The sequence below is a fragment of the Ochlerotatus camptorhynchus genome, unplaced genomic scaffold (assembly GCF_037179485.1).
Source record: "Ochlerotatus camptorhynchus isolate MF236.1 unplaced genomic scaffold, CSIRO-AGI_Acam_v1.1 ptg000054l, whole genome shotgun sequence".
In the NCBI taxonomy this organism is placed as follows: domain Eukaryota; kingdom Metazoa; phylum Arthropoda; class Insecta; order Diptera; family Culicidae; genus Ochlerotatus; species Ochlerotatus camptorhynchus.
Window position 1 is genome coordinate 421,289 of NW_027040544.1, and position 26,147 is coordinate 447,435.

At 37.6% G+C, this 26,147-nt stretch overlaps 1 protein-coding gene across 1 annotated transcript; it reads right to left on the reverse strand.

The window, feature by feature from the left end:
- Positions 1 to 138: 138 nt before the first annotated feature.
- Positions 139 to 25,580, reverse strand: LOC135717274 (phospholipase A1-like). The gene is made up of 8 exons (XM_065239275.1): positions 25,486 to 25,580; positions 25,129 to 25,240; positions 8,594 to 8,739; positions 1,168 to 1,283; positions 933 to 1,059; positions 518 to 709; positions 260 to 455; positions 139 to 196 (listed from the first exon to the last, which is right to left on the reverse strand). The coding sequence occupies exons 1-8, from the start codon at positions 25,529 to 25,531 to the stop codon at positions 139 to 141; spliced, it is 993 nt and encodes a 330-aa protein (XP_065095347.1). The 5' UTR covers positions 25,532 to 25,580.
- Positions 25,581 to 26,147: the final 567 nt, after the last annotated feature.

Here is a 26,147-nt window from a genome sequence, read left to right on the forward strand (position 1 = left end):
TCTATCAGTTTCAATAATAAATTAGACGCAACGAAAGATTTTCTTGGAAACTTGTTTTTTTTTTATTCTTTAAAATACCTATAGCCTATTTATATCACATTTATACATTTGTATTTACAGAATGATAACACAATGCTTTCAGTTGAAAGGACAATTCATCGCTTGCTCCATGTGAACACAGAATCCTCCAGTGGCCCTGAAATCAACGTGCAATTCGAATGACAAAAACTCAACTCAACACAATGCGATCGCTACTCACTCGTCTGGCGTGTCCTGTCCTATGTGGTAATATTTCATCCTACCCCGTATTCGACTGGAGTATCGTAAAGGTGCAAACGGTATCCGATTGTTGCGCACACAAGCCGTCGGGCAATCGAAAGCCATCGTTCGTGAACCGGAAAATACTGCATTGGCTAGGTAGCATACACTTAGGAAGTGGCTGCATCGGGCACGCTCTATTCGAACATTGAAGAATTTTTGAATGATCATTCCTCGTTATCGATCACATCATACTTACTAATGGAATTGCCCGTACAGTACGGCTGGGTCTGGCCACCGTTGATGCAAAAATCTATCGTTCCGGTAAACGAGCTCTGCCCGAGGAAGCCCGCATTGGTGTGAATAATCTGCACCACCTTGGCATCGTCTTTGGTCAGGCGGAACCGATTCGATGCGTGCTTCTCTATCAGCGGCCGTGCTGGATCTAAACCTGGTGATTGTGAGCATAATTCGCGAAAACAAAGTCAACGGTTAAACAAACTATGCTGTGTCTCTGCTTATGTGCAATTAAGTTACTTATTGTCACAACGGAAATACAAAACGGTACAATCACGATCCACGAGCTGTCAATCAAACATAATTCCTTCACAAGGAAACTCGTCGTAGTTCGATGTAACCCCGCAAAGCGCAAACCCACCGTCGTCTCTACCTACCTATTATTTTGTACTGGCGTTTGGTTAAATGATGGGACATCATGCCGCAGATGTGGGCACCGAGTGAATGACCCACGCACGTGATCTGCTTGCTGAGGCTCCCAGTGAAGGTAATAAAAGAATACAGCTGTGAAAATGCATCTTTTTAGCAAACAATTGATATCAATTGAACCATGTGTTAACAATACTGCCACCCGTGTTAGGAGATATGGAAATTCATAAAAAGCATAATTACCTGGGCCGTACATTGCGAGACTAGCTTCGTGTTGGAGAGTGACGACAGGTAGCACGGGTACTGCGAGATCCGCTCCCAATCCACGGCGAACACGTTGTACTTGCGAGAGAGGTAAGCTTATGGGGTGAATTTTGTTGTGCGAGAGCGAAACGAAATGAATGAGCATTTGTTAGGTTTTTTGGGTGAATTTAGTCGAAGGTGTAGGAGAGCTTTCGAGAGCTTTTAAGGCTGTATGTTTGTAGGCCCTTCTGGGGCTGGTACGTTGTTTATAACTCGATAAAGTTGGACACCATGCAACTATGCACCATCATGGTTAGTTGTCTTTATTAAAGAGGCGTTCTGCAGTCCGCATTTGATTTGCTCACGGACTAACAATCCATCATCCGAGAAAAATTCTAGTAAACTTTCCCGGCTTAATGCCAAGAAGGAAAAGATTCCCCCTATTGTGATAACCACTTCCGATTTCCATGCTCTTCGCATGGAACTTTTGAATCGTGAAAGTTAACCCAACTAACAATTTTAGCTGCAGATAAGCTTATACAGCCAAAATTTGCCTTCTGCAGCTAATTTTTGCTTGTATAAGCTGATCGGCAGCTAAAATTGTTTGTTGGGAAGTTTTCACTACAAATTGGACGTCGGGGTGAATGTCGTGTATTGGCTGAAACCTTGGACGGCTTTAAATGTCTTCTCAAGTATCTTACTGAGAAGAAGCACAATTTTTTTACTTACGACACCAAAACTGAACGTGTGTTCAAGGTTGTCATGAAAGGACTGCCCAGTGGTGAATCCCTGGATCAGATCAAAGATGACCTGGCAAAATTACTTGGAGTTGTGCCACTCCAAGTAATCAAAATGAAAATGAAATCCCGTCCTGGCGATTCGCGCAACGGGATTTCTAATGATTTTTATTTAGTTCACTTCAAGTCTAGTGAACTAAACAACCTTAAGGCCTTAGAAAAAGCTAGCGACTAAAATATATACGTACCCTAATTAACAAAGCACAAGCAATAAAAAATCTCAAATTGGCCACTAAATACTACAGGGGTGCACCAATAAACAAAAAACAAGTTGCAATAGAAATGAAGAAAAAGGCAATAAACAAATAAAAAGCTTCTTTTAATAATTTGAATGTGAGCGGTAAAAATGGCAAAAAGGGCAATAGTAAATACAATACGCTCAATTAAATAAGGATGAATCTCCACTAAATTAGGAAATTTGAGCACTAAATAACTCACTTTCGTCACCTGCAGTTGAAGATATTTTCCCATAAAAGTGGCAAAATGAGCAATGTCATATTGAATAACCGCAATAAATAAATCTAAAATGTCCCACACAAAGCGCACAGTTATCACTGTTTTAATCCAATTATGCTGTAAAATCGTGATTATTTCCCCAAGAAAAAAATGAAAATATCTTTTAAAAACTGAAAAAGTGCCAGGAACCAGGAGATAAATGTATGCTTGAACATGAGGATGAGCCATCGTAAAATATGAATCGTTCTTAAAGAAAAGAAAATAATTCATGCAGGAAAGTAAAAATGAGCAATTAAAAACGAACACTGCGCAATATAAAATCAAACAAAATTCCAATGATATTCAGGAAATATTCCTTTAAATTGAAAGTTTATGAGCCAATAACCCATATCAATTTCCATATGGTATTTTCAAGACAGCGATAAGTAGTGATACTGTGTCTTGGCTAACAACGTCGATGTCGATAAAGAAGATTAACGAATGTGGGTCTCATTGAAAAAGGTACCATTAAACAAAATCAAAAGAGCACTAAAAACAGCTGTTTGAGCAATATATACGTCCCAAAAGAGCACTAGAAAATGCCATTTGAGCAATATAAAGGTAAAAAAAAAGACACAAAAAGCACAATGAATGTCCAAGGGAAAATTTCAAAAACGCTCAACAAAAAATAAGAAATGAGCAAGAAACGTATAAAATTAGCACTCTGAAAAATAAATTGAGCATTTTATAGGCCATGAAGGCCACTAAGAACGAAAACAATATCTTTTGAAAACCTGCAAATCTTCATCGAACCATAGACAAACAGACATAACACTCGCATCTTGTACATCGAACACGCATTTAACGGTCAATTTAAATATGTGTTAGTTGATAACACCTCCGCCGGTGGCGCCCATAGTTAATTTCCTTGCGTTTGACGTTTAAACATGTACAAGATGTACAAGATGCGAGTGTTATGTCTGTTTGTCTATGGTTCGATGAAGATTTGCAGGTTTTCAAAAGATATTGTTTTCGTTCTTAGTGACCTTCATGGCCTATAAAATGCTCAATTTATTTTTCAGAGTGCTAATTTTATACGTTTCTTGCTCATTTCTTATTTTTTGTTGAGCGTTTTTGAAATTTTCCCTGGGACATTCATTGTGCTTTTTGTGTTTTTTTTACCTTTATATTGCTCAAATGGCATTTTCTAGTGCTCTTTTGTGACGTATATATTGCTCAAACAGATGTTTTTAGTGCTCTTTTGATTTTGTTTAATGGTACCTTTTTCAATGAGACCCACATTCGTTAATCTTCTTTATCAGCAACGACTTTGTTAGCCAAGACACAGTATCACTACTTATCGCTGTCTTGAAAATACCATATGGAAATTGATATGGGTTATTGGCTCATAAACTTTCAATTTAAAGGAATATTTCCTGAATATCATTGGAATTTTGTTTGATTTTATATTGCGCAGTGTTCGTTTTTAATTGCTCATTTTTACTTTCCTGCATGAATTATTTTCTTTTCTTTAAGAACGATTCATATTTTACGATGGCTCATCCTCATGTTCAAGCATACATTTATCTCCTGGTTCCTGGCACTTTTTCAGTTTTTAAAAGATATTTTCATTTTTTTCTTGGGGAAATAATCACGATTTTACAGCATAATTGGATTAAAACAGTGATAACTGTGCGCTTTGTGTGGGACATTTTAGATTTATTTATTGCGGTTATTCAATATGACATTGCTCATTTTGCCACTTTTATGGGAAAATATCTTCAACTGCAGGTGACGAAAGTGAGTTATTTAGTGCTCAAATTTCCTAATTTAGTGGAGATTCATCCTTATTTAATTGAGCGTATTGTGTTTACTATTGCCCTTTTTGCCATTTTTACCGCTCACATTCAAATTATTAAAAGAAGCTTTTTATTTGTTTATTGCCTTTTTCTTCATTTCTATTCCAACTTGTTTTTTGTTTATTGGTGCACCCCTGTAGTATTAAGTGGCCAATTTGAGATTTTTCATTGCTCATTTCGCTTTTTTTATTGATGATTAATTGTGCTGCCAAAAGCTAGCCTTATGCTCCATGTCCTAGTGAAGTGGGAATACTTCAGGAAGACTGGAGGAAATTTCCAAAACCTCTCCCAGTGCCGTAAGTGCCAGGGATGGGGTCACGGCACTAAAAATTGCTACATGGCTGCTAAATGCATGAATTGTGGTGATTCCTCTCACGCAAAGGACGACTGTCATGTGAAGGAAGATCCTAAGAAATTTAAATGTTCAAATTGTGGTGAAAATCACAAATCCAATTTTTGGGAATGCAAGATTCGCAAAACGATCCTTCAATCTCGTTCTAAGCTATAGGTAGGAAACGCTCCACGTTTCCGACCAGGTACAAATTCTTCTGCTGTTAACAACGGTCAGCGAGGAACAAATTCTACATTCGTACCCGTAGGTACAAATATCACCCCTGCTTCAAATTTTTCATCTATACCTATTCCCTCGCTGCTAACAATGTTCAGTGAGTTAATGTAGCTACCTATGCTGCTATTGCACCGGGTAGAAATCAAAATACTAACCAACGTTCTAATGGAAATTTTGACTTAGGAAGCATTACTGCCCCTAATATGGAATTTTTACAGAAATCATTATTTGATATGATTTCCGATATGCTTAAATCTAACTCCATATTTGATGCTATTCAAACTGGAGTAAAATTTGCAAACAATATTGTCATGACTTTAAAATTCAGTAATGGATTTTAAAGCATTAAATATTTTAAATTGGAATGCAGGATCTCTTAAAAATAATGAAGACGAGCTATTTAACTTTTTGAGAGTTCATAACGTGCATATTGCCGTTATAACTGAAACGTTCCTGAAACCTGACCATAAGGTTAAGAAGGACGCAAATTATTTCATTTATAAAAATGATCGTTTTTGAAACTTTGGGTGTTTCTGTTGAAACAAAATTTGGACAACTTACGTTTATAGCTGCCTATTTGCCATTCCAATGCGTAGGCCAGCAAAAGAATTTTCTCAAGGGTGACCTTCAGAAACTTACCCGTCATAGGTCTAAATTCTTTATTATTGGTGATTTTAATGCAAAACACCGCTCATGGAATAATGCTCAAAGCAATTCCAATGGTAATATTCTGTTTGATGATTGTTATGCAGGTTATTACACTATTCAATATCCAAACAGCCCAACATGCTTTTCTTCTGCAAGAAATCCCTCCACTATTGATTTGGTCTTAACTGATTCATGTCAACTTTGTAGCCAATTGGTTACCCATACTGACTTCGGTTCTGATCACCTTCCATAACTTTTAAAATATCCCAAGAAATAATTTTTAATCCCAACAGCTCGACTTTCAATTACCATAGAGCTGATTGGGAGCAGCATCGAACATTTATGGAATATAACTTCGATCCAAACATTCCTTTGCAAGCCAAAGATGAAATTAATTATGCTCTTGAATTTCTGACTACTTCTATAGTTGAAGCAAGAGCTGCCTCAGTACCAAAATGCGAGGTTAAATTAGATACAATTATAATAGACGACGATCTTCAGCTCTTGATCCGTCTTAAAAATGTCCGTAGGAGACAATATCAAAGAACACGCGATCCTGCCATGAAAGTTACCTGACGGAATATGCAAAAACAAATTAAAAAGCGATTCTCTGCAATGAGGAACAAAACTTTTGAAAATAATGTCTCTAAGTTAGACCCGAGTTCCAAACCCTTTTGGAAACTCACAAAAATTTTGAAAAAACCTCATAAACCTATTCCAGCGCAGCGAAGGTGGTAAAATTTTGATCACAAATTTGGAAAAAGCTCAGAAACTTGCTAAGCAATTCGAGAGTTCCCATAATTTCAGTTTGGGTCTTACTAGTCCTATTGAGAATCAGGTTGCTCGGGATTATCAGAATATTTTTTATCGGGAAAATATTTTTGATGATTCCTGGGGGACTGATTTGGACGAAGTAAGGTCTATAACTAAAAAGTTTCAAAATATGAAAGCTCCAGGTGATGATGGAATTTTCTATATCCTCATCAAAAAACTCCCAGAGAGTATCTTGTCTTTCTTGGTAAAATTATTTAACAGATGTTTCCATTTGGCATACTTTCCTGATAAATGGAAAAATGCAAAAGTTGTTCCAATTTTGAAGCCGGATAACAATCCAGCTGAAGCTTCTAGCTACCGTCCAATAAGTTTGCTTTCTTCAATAATAAACTTTTTGAAAAGATAATTTCAAATAGAATGATGCTTCACGAACTCAATTTTTGCAGATGAGCAGTTTGGATTTCGCCATGGGCATTCAACTACTCATCAACTCTTAAGAGTTACCAATTTAATTCGTTCAAACAAATCTGAAGGCCACTCAACTGGAGTTGCTCTTTTAGACATAGAAAAAGCATTCGACAGTGTTTGGCTTAAAGTTTTGATTGCTAAATTGAAAAAGTTTAATTTTCCACTCTATATTATGAAATTGGTTTAAAAATTATTTAACTGACAGAACTCTGCAGGTAAATTATCAAAATTCCAAATCTAATCGACTACCTGTTAGAGCAGGAGTTCCTCAGGATAGCATTCTTGGACCTATATTGTATAATATTTTCACTTCGGACCTCCCTAATTTGCCTCAGGGTTGCCACAAATCTTTGTTCGCTGATGACACAGGCATTTCTGCTAAAGGATGAAGTCTTCGTGTTATTTGCAGCAGACTGCAGAAAAGTTTAGATATTTTCTCTTCTTATTTACAAAAATGGAAGATTTCTCCCAACGCTTCCAAAACTCAACTTATAATATTTCCACATAAGCCTAGAGCTTCGTTGTTGAAACCTAGTAGTAGTCACATAGTCACTATGAACGGAGTTCCAATTTCCTGGTCAAACCAAGTGAAATATCTTGGATTAATACTTGACCAAAAATTAACTTTTAAAGATCACATTGAGGGCATTCAAGCCAAATGTAACAAATATATAAAATGTTTGTATCCTCTTATAAACAGGGAATCCAAACTTTGCCTGACGAATAAACTTTTAATATTTAAACAAGTTTTTAGACCGGCCATGCTTTACGCTGTGCCACTACAAGGAAAAAAGCACTTCAAAGAATTCAGAACTAAGTTCTGAAGATGATTTTGAAGTTGCCTCCCTGGTACAGTACTACCGAAGTACATAGAATTTCGAATGTTGAGACTTTAGAACAAATGTCCAACAAAATAATTAGTAATTTCAGGCAAAAAAGGTAGCAATCCTCAATTGCAACGATTAATTCCCTTTATACTTAGATAAGATTTAGCTTTAGTTTTTAGTTTTAAGATTTCAATTGTTATACTGACATACAAGTTTAAAAAACCTTTTTAAAATACTGAATTGCAAAGACAGGAACAATTTAAAAACACTTAGATATATATCATAACAATCAAGGCTGGTAAGTTACTGTAGTAACTGGAGCACCGAGGTTAAAATGAAATGTAATTTATTTTGAATTTTAAACAAATAAAGAGCTAAAAAAAATCAAATGCTCCTTGAACAGTGAACGCTGCTAGTGACATTTCTTTTGATTCAAAAGATTTGCAAGTGTTACTTGGGATACTAATGCAAAAATGGTACAGGCAGGCACAAATACAGTTACAGTTCTTAATTCAGAGTACTATCTGAATTGAGAACTGTGGAAATGCTCAAATAACACCAACTTAATGATTAAATGACGTAGCATTTTAAAGGGAGGAGGCCATGTTATGTGTCTGCTCCCTTAGTGCATATATCCACTTCATGAGCCCTATTTTTACAAAAAAAATATAATAACGGTAACCCATTTATTTAATTGTTACTCTTTAAGTGGGTAAAGTTAGGCAAAACTATAAACGACATCTTTAGGTTTACATCTTTTAATTAAAATGCCCATAATTACCTACAAACCTGCTTGGTCAGGAGCATTAAGCTATTGAAAATGAGCTATAGACAAGTGGAAAGCAGCAATATTTTTCACCAGTAAATCACACCGGTATTTTTGTATTACAAATAAATCAATAATCGGGATAATGCCCCCAATGTTGGGCTCATACATAAATTTAGAAGGAAATGTTGCCAAACCTATGGTTTCCCAAGTTCACATCATAACCGCATGCAAGCTAGAATGCTATCAGACTTTATAACCCCACACCTGTGTGTATGACTTACCGTCCTTCAGAAACATGATATGCCGGCTGGTTTGCGTTCCGTTGAAACCGTGAATGATTATGACCGTCTCTCGGTGTGGTCTGAATCCGGCTTTGAAAAACGTCTTTGGTCGGTTCATGTCCACAACCCGGCCTCGCTTCACGGTGCTGCAAAGGAAAACAGATAAACAAAACCACTTGTCACTCACTTTGGTTGTTTTTCCATTGGGCATTCGGCAAGCAACGACAGCGCGCGCGTTTGCGAGAAATCGTTCGATCCAATTATGATGTGATACACATTGAGCAATGACAATGAAACAGCTAAATGGGATGGAAGAACCATTATAACACACCCACAACAGCCGTTACAACGACTAAACATAATGATTACCAGCAAAGTAAGCCCGGAGAGAAATGTTTTCACAGCTCGTTCCCGAGATAATGGATCTTATTCAATGCGATTAATATGGTATGTCGATGATTTCATATTACATGGCGTCCTTCCGCGACATTCTATCACTCACAAAGGCTTCATGTAACCATGACTTTTGATTTCATACGACAAGCGGTGACAATCGCACAAGATTTATTGGATTATTGTTTTACTTGTTTTTCTACAACCTTGCATGAAATGAAAATTTTTCCCATCGCCGTCGCCGTCGTCGTCGACCCGGTGAATCGAATCGAAAACAAAACTTTTCCTGTTTGTTTTTCCATCGTCAGCTTAGGTTCGCGGATTAGTTCAAAGGTGTATTACTAGCTAAAGACAAAACGGGACCCATACGGTCGGTTGAACATCTTTTATTCATTTCTTGCTTCTGGTGACTGTTTGGCCACATTGACGAGCAAGAGTTTCGCTGGGGATTGAAAGTGAAACCCTCGGTCGCGGTATTCCCGACCAAATCTCACATGTCACCTAGGCACTGCAACGGTGGCAAAAGGGTAAGTTTGTGCAAATTCGTTATAACGATACACGCGTGTTGCATCGATGCAGAGCGCAGCCGGTGATGGCATCGTACTCGGAAGACACGATCTTGCCATCCCGTCGTCCGCGTCTCGTGTTGTCGTCGGCGGAATGTTTTAATGAACATATTCGTTAAACAGTAAGCAATTCGAGGAGCGAGAAGACAGCATTTTCACAGTAGCTTCTTGGGACGTTGAACTGTTTGGAACGATACTGAAGAAATTTTCTCTGAGATACTTATTTCAAGCTGAACATTGTATTAGGTCCTAAGTAACGATTCTCTTCATCGACTTTCCCGTTCGTTAATAACTTGAGCACATAGCCGTTTTTTTGTTGTGTGTTGTCGTATCAGATGCTAGATAAACGCTTCTTTTACCGATCTGTGTGCTAAAAATACCTGGGAATGTCTTTATATGGTCGTGGGGATGCAAAGTGAAAGTCGACGAAGAGAATCTGTCAATGTTACTTAGGACCTAATGCAATGTTCAGATTGATTTGTCTTCATCCTGTTTTTTCATGATTATGTCATCACGTTTTGTGTGTTTTGAGAGACCCTCTGTTTTTTTTTATTTTAAACGAGATTCGAACTATATCAATTGATTTTAATGTAGATGAAGCATGGAAGTAATCAATCAAAATTACAAAACCTTCAGCTCAGGACTAGTTTGGGACTTTTTTTATTTTTAAATATTTTTTTTCTATAAAAATTGCAATTAGATAAAATCTACGAAATGTTGTTAATGATGTAGTCATAGAAAATGGTCTGATTTTTATAACAAAAAATGCGATGAATCAATACAAACTCTATAAGTAATATAATCTTCCATTTCTCGGTTGAATGTACAAAGTTTTATTGAAATCTGGTGCTGAGAACTTCACAGACGTTTTGAGATTAAATTCATCAAATTGGAATTGATCGAATTTTAGTAAATTTATGATAACGCCAATATTTTTAGCCCACATTTCTTGAAATCATACGAATTTTTTTTTGTTCGAACAACCACTCGGGGTTACGCCTACCGGTCGCATGTGTAGTGTCTCGGTTTATTACCTTTTGTTGTCGCCGCAGTATGAAAAATTCAAAATGGTTGAAATGAAGGTTACAATTGAATTTGACTTTCCCAATAGAAGTGCGGAGCCCACATACCAAGGGAATAAGTACTTAAAATGATACTCAAGTACTCATTCCCTTGAAGCTTCACGCTAAGGGGGTTAGATTTCAATAATCTTCAGTGGGAATGACACATTAGGGTGCGGTTTATTTTCAAAAGTTCATGAAACCTAAAAATCGTTCCGAATTTCTTGGAAAGAGATGTCCTTGAGTGTTACCGTCTGGGTAACACGCGTTTGCAGTGCTATAAAGAACGAGACAGCAATCCACTATTATACTGCTGTTCGGTACGCTCAAGCCTGAGAACCATGAAAGTTTGTAATCAGTAATGATTGAACTAATGTTTGCTTAGAATTAATGAACATAAACTCCAGTATGAACGGTCGAATTAAATACAGAAACACGCCAACTGTTATACACCTACACTTAGCATACATAAAACAACACCCACCACCCGGATCATGGAGGAGAAAGGAAATTTGGAATGGGACTAATGGATCAAGAAGGAAAGGACATTTTGGGAAAAGGGAAATATATGGTCTGCTACCGGTCCGAAGAATAGAACTAGTGCATTTCCACGCCAACCTTTGAGTTAATAAGTTCACCAAGTTGAAGAACAAAGTTTATAACTTCACATAGTGAATAAATAGTGAACAGTCGAATACGTATCCTTTGAAACCGTAGAAACAGGTAGCAAACTATAAAACGGACTCCGGTAGCATAACCTTAAATAGACCCTTTTCCTACTGCCCACGTGCCCGCAGGACCCATTGAGTTTTACCTCACAGCCGTGTGTAAATCAGCCCGAGATCGCACCGGGCCAGATAGTGCTCGATCGACCGACTACACGTGTCAACGAGTCGAAGTTCAGCCTTGGTAGGGAACCAAGTACCGCGAGGAGTTCGCAGCGACAGGACCCCGTGCCATCCTACACTGATACCACTGTCCGTGGCAACCGTGCCATTCATCGCATTCATAGCCGCCCCGTTCGATTTCCCGCAGCAGAGATCCCCGTGCCGGTCGGCCCTTACACACATACGCATACACCCAGAAATTGTAAGTAAGGTTGTTGTAAGGTTTTGGTAAATAAAACTCAACTTGTGAAAGAGTAGGTGACCGTGTTTGAACTTGCTGATCAGTGTCCCATATTTGTCCGGAGTCGACCTTGAGAGCTCCGTCTCTCAAACTCGAGCTAGTCACCGCAAAAGAGGCTGGTGGATAGCCTACCCCGTCTGGTCCCCGTGGCTTTAGACCAGGGACCTGGGGCATTGTAGTAATAGAAAGAGAGAGCCCTCAGAGAATAAAATGAGCATGAAGCAAAACTATGTAGATTTAGATGTGGTGTAAACGTCTTGATGGTGGATTTATGGCTTTTACTAAAATCATTGTGACCTCAACCTCTACTAAAATCATTGTAGGTGTATCATTTTTCAACCAACTTTAGATCTGTTTGCACTATTCTCTTTATAGCTAAAAAAATGTTTATAGAATAAAATATCTGTCTAATTCTGCACCGAGTATGATTTTAACGTGATTTAACCCACAAATAACAATTAAACTGCCCTTACTTGTCATTTTTTGACTAAATTCATATCTTGTAGTACCAATTTAAAGAAATTATGTGTAAATTGTATTGACATAAAGTATTTTGTAAATGGAATATTAATAAAAAATGTTCAAGGGAGTAACAAATTTGGATTATTGAAATCGTTATAAAGACAATAAAGTGTACTAAAAACATTTAGAACAAAACATACCTTTAATATAAAATCAAGAGCCACATGTGAAAAGGGCATACAAGCTTTTTTAAACAAGCTTTTTTAGGCCCTTTTCTCACCAATCGAGGGTCGCCACGCAAACCAACAACATTATCGGGAAGGTAAATAGAAGAAGTATTTAGTACACATAATTATTAGGGTGGGTCATCATGATTATTTTTTCAGAACAATGTTTTTTGGGTCTCATTTGGAGTCCCAAACAACTGTGAAAATTTTTAAGACGATTGATTGTAAAACGGCATTTTTTTTCCTCTGTTCGAGACCTAACACTCTGCGACCAGTAAATTGATCTATTGTAGTATATCCCGTGTCCTTAGTTTAGTGCATGTCGTATTACTCCATCACTATTGAGAAATGATGAAGTATTATTCGATTTTTTTACAGTTGCCACTCTTGCATTTATCGCAAGGATCCGAATCTAATTGAAAGGTTCCGCTATTTATAACCTTCGGAGTGTTGAACCACCCTCCAAAGGCGCGCCCCTTTGTCAGTCAAAATTAGATTCCTAAGCAACAAAATTAAGGAATGACACCGATAATGACCATGCATCAGAACCCTAGTCTTAACCACTTCAAACTAGGGAACAACGAATAGAAGATTAGGAATCACATAGATGAAGACAACTAACTCATTTTTTTCCTTGTTTCAAGATCATCCTCGGTAGACAAAGCCGAGTCTTGTCACTATAAACAAGGCATAAAAAGTAACAAGGACTAAGATGTGTTCCTTGGATTACTGAAAAATCCTGTTCGTCTAGTTTGAAGTAGCAAGGACTAGGAATCGGTGGTAGATCTTACATCCCATAACGTACCACGAAAAGGTGATCTACCCACGCTACGGGGCAACACCGGCAAACAGCTTTCCGCATTGCATTTGAAATTTACAGTTGTGTTCGATAAAATAGCACCGCATGCTGATTGTCATACAAAATGGTCAACTTTGACATGATGTAACTTTGTTAACTTATGATTAATTGAGCTGAAACGTTCGCCAAAGAACTACAAATATGTTCAATATTACGATTACAAAATATTAAATTTTTGGAAACACCTGCCCGAAAGTGAGACACCAGGTAAAATTGATCAAAATAATTCAAAAACGATTCAATGCGGATAGCCTGTTGTGTGGAAAATTGGGGTGTGTTATCATGGGCGATGAAACATACGTCAAATTTGACTACAATACGCTTCCGGAAGACCAATACTACACAGTCCGTGATCGTCAAGAAGTTGACGATGCCAATAAGTCAATTTTTCCGAAAAATGTGGTAAGAAGTCCATGGTTTGACAAGCGATATGTGCGTGTGGCAAGTTGTCAAAGCCATTTGTGGCGAAGGAAACGATGAACACTGAAATTTTCGTTCGGGAGTGTTTGAATTGGCGACTGCGGCCCATGATCCGTCGACATGATGGCCCAGTACTGCTTTGGTCCGATTTGCCGGCAATGCACTATTCGAAAGACACGGTACCTTGATACAAAGCAAACAATGCTGCGAAAAGAGATGAATCCTCCGAATTGCGCGCTCAAATAAAACTTTTAGGGGCCCTTTCAAAGGGATATCTACTGAAACACAGAAGAATTTGAAAAAGACTGGACGAAAGTGGCCAAAATTATTGCCAAGGAATCTGTGCTGAAGCTCATGGGCAGCGTCAGATCAAAAGTTCGCTCCTTTGCATACGATTAAAGGAACTGCGGATTATTTTAAATATAAATAAATAAAAAAATATAAATTTGAGTTCATTAACATAACGATATTTTATTACAATAATAAACTGTTCTTATACTTTCTGGGACACTCTATAAAAAAAAATACAAATACACAAACCATATTGAGCTTTTGCTTGCAATAGTCCCAGTCTAAAAATGCATCTTAATAAACCAAAGGTTCTGTCTGAGATCCACGATGAAAGCAAATCGTAAATAATAAACCAAAAATTAAATACATCTTACAACAACAGAATGCTTAGAAAGCATCGCGACTATAAACGCTAGCTGGTGCGAGATCAACGGACTCTAGCGAAATCTACTTCATAGCCATACCATGCCCTTGATGATCATGATATTTGGTTAAAGCACCGCGTTCAAGTAGCTCACAGTAATATTCCTGACCCAAAAATTACCTAATCGGTCTTTTGGCATAGCACCTTTCTTCTTATTCCAATTAACTGTTTGACGTAATCATAACGCCCCAACAAAATTGGCGCATGCACAAAAAATTGTTTGTTTACAGCTATCCGCATATTCCAAAATCAAAATTTGCAGACGGTTTAAGATCACTTATCCGCTCTAACATTAATCAATCACCGCTCATAATTATTTTGTTTTCGCAATTTTGCGTATCATTGATTTCCTCACTTCTCTTTTACTGCAACTACGAACATACGGTGTGGCAAAATTGTTTCTCTTCCGCTGGGTAAAGGGATACTTCACAGAGTATCAAAAATCAAAAGCATCATTCCGTTCTCTTCTATCAACACTAGGGGTCGACCGGGCAAGATGGCCACCCAGATGTGGACATCATTGTTATACGTAATAAAATGCAATTAATTCATTTAAAAAAAAAAAAAAATTTTTTTTAAAATTAATTAAAAACTCCGAGGCAAAATGAGCGTTTCTGCGGGTTTTAATATTTCTTAGTTTGAAGGAAAAAACAATAATGAGCATTATTTGAATGTTGTAACAATCGAAACATAAAAATGTTGATTAATTATTGCAAATTCATAAGAGAGTATTTCTTTCGGTTGGCATATTTCCATCAATTTCTTAGTAGTTATTGTATATTTTTAAATCATTTTTGGAACGTTGCATCTTGAGATCATTTGATTTTTATGCAAACCCTTCTCATCTTACCCCGGATGGCGATCTTGCCCCGTCCACCTCTAATTATGTAACCGATGATCAACGTCCCATATTATCCACCTTTACCCGCCTCTATATTCATCGATTTCATTCCATTTAATTTACCTCTCCGATTCTACTTTGCAACGATTTTCGCGGTGAATTTCCAGCACTACGCCAAGCAACCAGTTGAATAGACATGATGAATAGCGAGCCAGTTGCGAAAAAGAGACGAACCTGCGTTCAATGCACGATGCAGCCAACGCATCGTGGTGCAGTGCAACGCGGAGCAGGAAAATTCACTTTCAACCAACTCGACATTGATCTTGAAATTGAAATTGGTTCGGTAGTAACTGCACCGCCGTCGTGTGATGATGATGATGGCGGTGGAGGGGGTGGTGGTTGTTGTTGTTTTCCAACGTGTCGTATCGTTGCACTTAATCGGCTGGTCGTGTGAGCTTCACTTCAATGACATTGGAGGTATACCTACCTACATTGTAGGTCCTACAATCATTTCCATATAAAGTCTATCAAATGTGGCGCAAGTCTGGAGGACGGAGGTGAATTACGCCACATAATGGGTGGTGTTTAGAAAGCATCTAGATAGTTTCCCACTTTTGTCACACCATACTCTGTTAACTGGAGCTTGAATGGATTCTGTCGTGGTTGCCATTGAGCGGAAAGTGCGGGGGCCATGATGGAAAACACACGATAGCACGCTGCCAAGGAAAGTGACGACCGTAGGTGAGAGTGGGCTCCAGGGAATAACGGGTTTCGGATGTGTATTTCTGGTTTTATAAGAAAGACATTATGCACCGTGGAAATCTGGTTGTACGGAGGGTGTAGGATAAAAAACGAGTTGGTTTGTTGGAGTAAAAAGAAAAGTTGATTAGATAGAAAAATGCAGCATTCACAGTTTGGTTTCAGTTTGCGGCATATTGTGGGTCATTGGGCTACGCTAAATGTTTGGTGGAATTGCAGGTGGTTTGGATGCAAAAAAAAAACTTGCATTGCTGGTGGCAGTGAAAAGAAATTTCAAGGAATGGGGCGACTTGTTGGTTCAGTCACATTTGATGGACAATTTTTATTGGAATTGAAAAGCTGATACCGGCTTTGCTGCTTTTCAAAGCTGCCCGGAAATAAAATGGGGGCCTTAAGTGATGATGTACAAGACAAAAAGTACATGAAGAGGGTAAGAAGGACAGGAGGAGAAGGGGTAAGACGTACAGTTGGTTGTTTGGCGGTTACACTATTGGGTTATTGATTTTATTTATTCGCAGCCACTTTTAATTTCATTCAAGTTTTCCAGTTCTTCAGTGAAAATACCCCTACGTTTTATATTTATTCGGTAAGTTGCAATGGAATCTTCGGTCGAGTATTATTACAATTCGCTGAAGAAGTCTGCACATTGTAGACAAAATACACGTATCTGTCAAGTTGCTAAGCAACAGTTGTTTTGTTCTTTTAATTCTATTAATTAATTCTTTTCATCATGCAAGACCAAACCTACACGGAGAAAAAATACTACCCAAAATTTGAGTTCTTTTTACTTAATATTGACTGCAGCCTTTCACTTGCACTCGTTATTGTTGTCAAAAAAGGAACGAGAGATTCGACCCAACGATATAGTTCAACCCAATAAGTTACTTTTGAGTAAATTGCATATTCTCAAATTTACGTGAATTAAACTTAATTTTGTGTAGAATATACTTAAGAGTAGGTAATTTTTTTGCTGGTGTTAAATGGAAACTACTATATGCGATTTACTCAAATTTGGGTTATTGGGCTGAACCCCGGAAATGAGGGAAAAGTACTTAATTTTGGGTGGTTTTTCATCTCCGTGTATAATAACAATCTTCTGCCAAAAAGGAGGGTTGCTGAAGCCGCCACCATTGATCTGCAGTTTTCATACTATATTGACGACGTGACGACACGTATGCGTTATGCCGCACAAGGCAGTATTGTCCGTAGCTAAGAATAGACTACTTTTCTAAAGACCTCTGTTATTGATTATTTATCAACTGAAACAAAAAAATATTTATTATGTTGATAAACATAACCTTCCACTGAGAATATATTAAGAATTAAAAAAAAAAATCTTTAAGGTGATTCCCTGTAGCGTCCTTTTTTGTGTTATACTTCACAATTTCACATGTAAAAATAATAAGGTTTCTGTGAATGTACTTAGCTGATACTACTACTTGTTGTTTGCTGCGGAGAATCAAGCAATGTCTGAAATTTTCAGATTTATAAACCTCGTAGATCTTGAGTTGTGTGGTCTTGAAATTAAGAGGTGTGATGGAAAAATGGACTCTATAAGGAAACAACTTAAATAATGTGATTTCCTATCCCTACAGAAAATCGTGGATATCTCAGCGAGATTCAAACATAGAATCTTCCCAGACAACCAGAAGTTGTATAACAATGTGCAGACAGTATAGTAAATTGCTACAGTTTAAGTCAAAATCGCATTATGTTTAAGTTAAATCGTATAGAATGCAAATTTACGGCCTATATGCGATGATTCATTTTTCCGTCGTACTGTATCACAAATCAAATCGGATTACATCGTAAGACTTTTCAAAGTGAATTTGTTGTTAAAGATTAAATCGTGTATGTTAAATCTACTCGTTTAAAATTAAATTAAAATTTGCCCGTATATGGCCTCCACTTTTGTACGTATAAGCCATTACTTTGCATTATATACGATTACTATGTTTGTATACAGGTTTGTATATCACAGAAACAACTTTGAATATATGTGCATTCTGGTTGTCTGGGTTACTGCCCATAACCGCAAGTCAGTTGCATCTGTTAAAAACTGGAAATGAGAAAACGCGGTTCTAAAATTTTACAAGTTTTCTCATTTTACACTTATTTCAGAGGGATAATTTTGAAAATAAACGTGCATTGTGATAGAATGAATAGCTCTATTAGTAAAAAATATTTGATACAATATCGTGAAATTTTTATTTCATGACCAAAACCTGAGTGGGACTGACTTGCGATTACATTTAAGATCAATGAGAAAAATAACCGCAAGTCAGTCACAATGGCCTTAATTACGAGTGTCATTTCACGGTGAAATCGAAGTGAAGTGACCATTTGTCACTCACTGTGAAGGGATTGCCGTGTAAATCAAATAAGAATCACTTCACCGTGAGTGATAAGGTGCCACTTCACCGTGAAGTGACATCGCTAGTAAGGGCCCATGTCATTACGATGCTGCATTAGTTTAGCACAGTATTGAACTGTAGAAGGATACCACAGTCCCATAGAATTTTATTTAATATTTTTGGAATTGTTCCGCTGGGTCCGGAGCTACGGACGGAATATATTCTGGCGAGTCTTGAGACCAGAAATTATAAAAGAAACGTGCGATAAATCAATTGATATCATATTCACATCAATTCGAAAAAATACCAATAAGAGCCATGATGAGTAGCCAGCACCATGACGACCACACCCGGAAGTGGTAAACCCCTTATAAATCAAAATTCATCATGCAACACATCAAATCACATGTGAATTCAAGGCCGTAACCAGTGTTGGGAAAATATCAAAAAAATCAAATCTCAACTAAGAACAAGATCACTCTTGATTTTCGTAGACAAAAATAAACATGCATACAACTGCGGTTGATATTGCAAGCTTTGATATCACAGCTCGGAATATCAAGCTAACATATCTCACCAGCTGCAAATCTCACCAAACTGTGGAGAGATTGAGTTTCACGATTTTTGCTCTAAACCCGAACACAACCGAATCATCCATAACGGCTGGGAGCATTCACTTCGTGTCTGCCATCGGTGAAGAGAAAAACGTGATAGCATTATTATACTTTCTCTTTCTAAGAAAGCGAGGTGCGATGGAATCTTGTTTGCGTCGATGCAACTCTCAACTTCAACTTTACACGTTCTGAATAGTCTCGCAATTTCAAAGGAGCTTGTAAAATCAATATCAAGCATGATATTTTGCTCCAATATCACGCGTGATATTGAGAGTGTATGAGAGAGGAACAATTTCAATTTGCTAATGATCATGCCATCACTGGCCGTAACCAGTGATATTGTATTGAGGATCGTAAGAACTATATTGGCCACATCCGGAAATGTTCCGGTAACCCTACACATTACGAAAAATTCATGTAAATTTCCGTGCGCTGAGACCGACACATGCAAGCGGCCCAAATGACATAAGAATCAGTTGAAAGAAACGAGAAAATCAATTCAAGCAAGCGTACTTTTCATCGAGTTGCGTATGCTTCGGTTTAGGAACACTTAATTTTACATGACATGTTTGTTTACGTTCCATAATTTACGTCAAATATGGATAAAGTCTCGTGTAAAAATACACACTTAGAGGGGAAGTGGACAGAATCTGTCTTGAGTCAAATCTCATAATACGATATGTTGTCTAACATTCTTAATTCTATAGAAGCAAGCCTAAGAAAATAGTTGTGACGTTGTTTTATAGTTTATTTAATGAAATCATTTTTTTTTTTCCATAATTGGACTGACTGACGGTAGCTTTTCGCTGCACGGTTCGAAAAATTCATGTAAATTTCTGCGAGATATTAACACGCACATAATATTAACGCTAGATTTGGCATAAATTTACGCGATATTTCGTATAAATTTAAGCGCAATATTGCACAAAATAGCAATATTGCATGCAAGCTTGTGAACGGTTTCGCTGTTTATGCCAAGTATAGCTCAAAATTAATCGAAGGAAGATATTACGCGATTGAGAAATCCAACTTAAACTCCTGCGCGGTGGCAGGAATAAGCACTAACCGACGGTGATAAGTCTGTGACAGCCCTTGACAATTTCATTGATTGTTTGCAAAATTGTTTAATTTCAATGTAATTTCATGCAAATTTCTTGTCAGCATGGATGAACCTTGTACAAAATGCATAACATTATTTTGTAATGCATTGTTCCTAAATAAAAAGCTACTTCAAGACAGTTAAATTACAGAAAACATGTTAAGGTTTGAAATCATCTGCCGATTATACAGCAGACAAAGTTGGCCGACTAAATCCATCGACGAAAAACTATTAAATAGGCCGATTGCTCGGTGTAGCACCAGACGAAAAACGATTCAATCTGCTGAAATTAATTTTTAAGTGGCAATAGATTTAGTCGGTGGACGAATCGGGTGATCTGGATGATGTTTGTTTATTTGGAAGATATTTTCGAAACAAAGCACGATAAAATTCAGAATTATATACCATTATTACGAGTACTACTTTTTTGCTCGGATCATGTTTTGACTCCCACAGAAACTCACTAGAATAAATACAAAATAATAGTTTTTTGGTTGAAATTTCAAAAATGTATTCAGTTTGACACAGCTGGCTGGCATGCCGCCATGTTATTGAAACCAACATATGAAACGTCACAATTCCAGTGTGAACTGCAAAAATGGCGTGACTGAATTGTCTTATTTATATCAAATGAAATTATTTTCCCTTTTATGCCATATAAATGGTTGACTTCGTGGAAGAAAATCAGAAAATAATATTTTATGAGTCCTAAGTTTATTTTTCACAAAATGTAAGCAAAAATATTAAGAATATCCATAATATCAGTCACGCCTTTTTTGAAATTCTGGCTTGAATCTTCTATTTGTTTACAAATTATGAGCTGTCAGTGGGGCCCGCAATTCGCGGGTCCGCAGCGATGTTAGCTCTTTTCAAGGCAAGGCAAACAAGATAGGGATGCCAGCTAGCTGGTTTGACACATTATTTCGGACTTATCACCGCTGCGATTGCAGCGCCACAGTGGCCGATTGAAACTTGGATTTGTCAATAGTTAAAATTCAGAATGGTTTTCTGTGTGTGTTACAATTTGACTTGGTATTGTTTTTCATTTTTCTACAAACCACCTTTTTCTGGAAGCTTATTTTAGAATCTTCTTAAGAAGTTTCTTTATATTTAAGCTTCTTTTTGTATTAGGAGCGTCTAATTCTTTTAGAATCGTTTTCTTTAGAATGTTCTTTTAGATGCTTATTCTCGCTTGTCTGTCACTCAAGGTTTTATCTGCTTTGATCGATTATTTTCATTGTTTTTCTCTTTTGATTACCAGAGCTTGTAAAGCTGATACTGATACTGATTTCTAATCAATGTTCGAAAAGTTCGAATCAGTAGACGCAGTAGCTTAAATCCCCCAGCAAAAAATGGATCTCATGCTTCTGATTCTTCCTGCTAGATACTGTCTAGCGCCCAAAACGTCAAACACAACAGGGATTTTTTTTTTCAGCTTAGTTTTTAGCGAAAGAGAAAGTGGATCAAGGGTACCAATCTTGACTTCGAGTCTTCGGTTGCTTCGTGTTCGTCCACATTCCAAAAGAGCAACGAGGTAAGTTGAACGCATAGAATCTTTTGAAATGTTCACCTAGAAGTGACTGCAATTTCTGGGTTTCGTTTTAACTCGTTATCTCTGCAAGGTTCTCCTCGAGCCTTCGAAGCCTCGTTACGTCCGGTTGAACCACTTCTTCCTCAAGCACCTTTGCATCTTCCATCGATTCCTTGTCGTTTTTGCTGTCCAACGATACATCTCCAGCCACCTATCTAGTGTACGTACTTCTACTGTTCATGTTCGTAGTCCTATCGTTGCTTTTCTTCGTCCTGGAGTAGGAATGTTATCAGCAATGCAATAAGGTTTTTGGAAGACACTTGTCACAGCCTTCAACCAGAGGTTGTACACGAAACGAAAATCAATTATTTTATTCATGTGTTTCACTTATACATTTTTGCCAAAACATTAGCCTTATACATTCCATAAGACAAACCAAACTATAAGAATGCATAAAAGGTATGTGTGACCGCTTATACATTTCATTTGACACATGATCTTCATTAACTTTTTTCAAGCCGTCTGCTTATTAGTTGACATATACATTTTATGAATAATGAGCAATAGAAATTTGCCAAAAGGTATAAGGAGATTTCTATCCGTGTACAGACACACTTAACACTATACAACGAACAACACTCTGTCAATCATCGGGACCATCTATGGCAGATTATGGACGAATACGGATTTCCGAATAAATTGACGCGCTTGGTCAAGGCAACAATAGATCGAGTGATGCGTTGTCCTGGTTTCGAGGACACTCTCGAGTAATGTTTTTTGGTCATTCGTGACGCTACGGCAATGTGATGGGCTTTCTTGTCTGCTCAAAAATCGCTTCGGAAGGTTAAATCCAAACAGCGAAATCTTTCCACCTTCTTGGCTTCACCGATGACATCTACATCATGATACGGAACATTGAAACGATGGCGGAAACGTTCATCAGACTGAAATCTAAATCCAATCGGATTGGACTCGTCGAAAACAAACAATACATGATAGGAAGAGGTTCAAAAGAAGATAGTGTTAGCCTCCCACCACGATTTTGAAGTGACGGCGATGAAATCGAGGTGGTTGACGAGCTCGTATTTGGCCTCACTGGTGACCGGCAATAATGGCACCAGCAGTAAAATTCAAAGACGTATTATGACAGGGAATTGTGCCTACATTGGACTCGTAAGGACGTTCCAGTTGAATAAAGTTCGCAGCAACACGAAGTAGACTATCTACAAAACGATGATTAAATTGGCAACGGGGCATGGAGTATGCTCATGAAGGACCACGCCTTGGTTTTTTTTAACGAAATGCGTTGCGTACCATCTATGGTGGAATGCAGATGTAAGATGGAAGAGGCGAATTAACCGCGAATTGCGCCAGATGCTGGGTGAACCACCCATCGTCCACACTGCAAAAATTGGATGACTACGGCGGGTTGAAGACGTCGTAAGAATGTCAGATCGACCAGGAGGAAGGTGATCAGCGGAATCTTCTCAGACATGCTATAAAATGTCAAAAATATGTTTTTTATAACAAAACCAAGCATTACTTGCCCATTTCAGAACCTACTTTGAAGCAGTAGAGATTCAAAGAATGTTTTATGTAGGAAAAATCATTTTTAAGGGATTTTCCATAAAAATATCCCATTTCATACAGTATCTCATATATAATTCATGTTTCTGCATGTTTCTGCAAGAAATTTTGAATGTTTTGAAGAAAATACACTTGTTAACTTCTATTGCTATTGGTTTTGTCGTGGGATGTGGTGGAAAATGGTAGTAAATCGTAATTATGTGGCTAAAAATTATAATTTTGGAGCCAAATCATTAATAACTCACCTATTTAGCGATCTAGTGTGCTATGATATTCATCAAACTTATGTGTATTAATGTTTTGAATAATTTTGTAAAACATTTCAAACCAGTAGAAGTTTAAAGATATTAATTATTAAGTAGAAACTTTCATTAGGAGGTTTTCCACCAAAAACGTTCCATATTTCAATGAGATGAATAAATAGCCATCTAGTGTCTTCAGCAAACTTTCTTGTTTTGATACTACAATATAAGCTAATATTAAAAAGGATAATAATAGTAATAGTAATCTTCATTCAATTTTCATCATCTGCTTAATTCTAACTTTTACTTTAGTTTCCAAGAGAAAGACAATTCACAACACACTTAGAAATGATTACCGACTGCGGTAATTTTTACCGAACTTTCAACAGCTGAATTGTTCGGTAAAATTCAAGCATTTTAATTAATTAGTTTTAGAGCTTCAAAACAAAGAAAACATCACCGCTAGGTTCATCAATTATCAATGGGCTAACTCGATTATTTAAACAAGGCTGACAGCGTTTTGAAATCAAAACTAAGTGAAACAGCTGTTGAAAGTTCGGTAAAAAATTGCCGAAGTCGGTGCACAAGTGGGTAGAATATGTTTCACTGTCAGAATATCATTACACCATTGACAATTTGGTGCTGTTGTCTTTTCAAAAAGATGCTTGTGTGTGAAGATTGTATGACCTATTCGTAATCTAGTTAACACAACACTTTCCTTTCTTGAACCACATTTGGGGGATAATGCAATAATTAAGTAAGCACTTTTTGGAATCGTCAACCACCCCCTCTCCTCATTGTAAGTCGTAATATTATTTATCAAAACCCCTTCTCCCCTCTTTGTATGATCTTACATCGAATATTTGAATGGTCTGTATATGACTTGTTCATGCTTACGTAACATGTTTCTGAGACCCCCTTCTTCCCAGTAAAGAAACCACCTACTCCCTTCCTACGTGCTTATTTAATTGTGGACTGGCCCCTAGCTCTGAAAAGAACTACACAAAATCTTCACTTCTTTGAACTTAATTATTCAAATTGACACAGAAGATATTTGAAAAGACATGTGACTGAACAACACATTACTATCAAGAAAAATAGGTTAACGATGACCATTTTTTTGTTAATAAACTTTGTCAAGTTTATTTTATTTAGATATTAATCATTCAATGCTCGTTTATATTCTTTAAATAATATCAATGTAATCAGAATACTAGAAATAGAAACTGCTTCGGCTGCTAAATACGGCACAAATGGTTGGCGCATTGGAAAATCGAAGTTCAACGTTTGCGTGCAAAGATAACTTACTAACAGATCGTGCACCATATTAAATCTACGGTTGGTACCAAATTTGCGGTACTTACTCTCGCACATCCATTCGCGTCTTAGTCAATACAACAAACAATGCGAAACACACCATGTGGGTATTTATCATTAATCGATCTAGTGCGAAGTTTCTTTTCATTGCGTTTTTGTTCCGTTATTCCTCGCATGACCGTTTTTCGGCAGAGCGAAATTTCCTCTGCTCGGGTTTCTCTAGGCGAGCTACTTAATACCGCTTCAGGAGTTCACTCAGTGTTAATTACATCCATAGTTTATGCCTAGATGACCTGCTGGTCTAACCCATGAGTTCGATGTCGTGAAAAGATCAAAGCTTTTGCAATACAAGATACTTACGGTGTGTAGAGGAAAAATCGAATATCCTCGTGTGGACAGTCATAATCTTTCTTCCACATGCATTTGAAGAAGTTCAGGTCGAAAACACCGCCGGAAAACAAGCACCTCGTCTCTGAAACAATCGAAACACTCACTCATTCGTTGGGTACATTTTCGCTTTCGATAGTCATTTTCTACTCTATAAATTTTCATATTTTTGCATATGTTATATTATTCACTCATTGGCCTCTCAAGACCACACTTCCCGATGCGGGAAAACACTTTCCATTTCACCAAGTAGACTTGATTAAATTAAAGCCTGCACAAGTTGCTTGCCCTGTTTTACATCGTTTATTAGCTCAATATTACTTGTATTACCTGCCAGCAGTGATAGAATTAGCAAAAGTCGTACCAACGAACTCATTTCGTTTTATGATAATTGAAGCGTTTTCTAATCACTACAGCGAATCGAATCCCGGTTCCAATAATTGACCCCTGGGGTAACGTAACTTGGTCTACAACTATGATTTACTGGATCTCCCTTTCTGTAGGGTAGACACACTACGATTGAGATTCCTCCACAAGGCACCTGCAATTTCCACCGAAAGCTCGAAGAAAGTACGACCTCATCGTTACGAAAGCGCGAATAGAACTGAAAACATTGTGCCGAACGGGTACCCATAGATGGTGGAGCCGGCAAAAGAGGGCCTCATCACGCCACTGGATGCCGTTTGCAGCCTTCCATAAACCGCCCGGGAGAGGTGAATTTTCTAGTTGGCGATTTTTCTTTCACTATGCTTTTACTCTTGGAGAGCTCTTTTCCCGGCTCAGTTCTGCGCGATAGGTATCTGTTCGTGCAAGTGAGCATTTATCTTGGTTGCAAAAAAGAGAAAAATGACGAAACCTGTCCAACTGCATTTCTGGCGGATTTTTCCGATGTGCGTCGCGGAAAGTGCGATAATTTTCACAGTTAATACGATCAATGATATGCCTTGCAAGCTCTTTCTGCATCAGAAGCGCTTATTCAATCGTGTTAAATA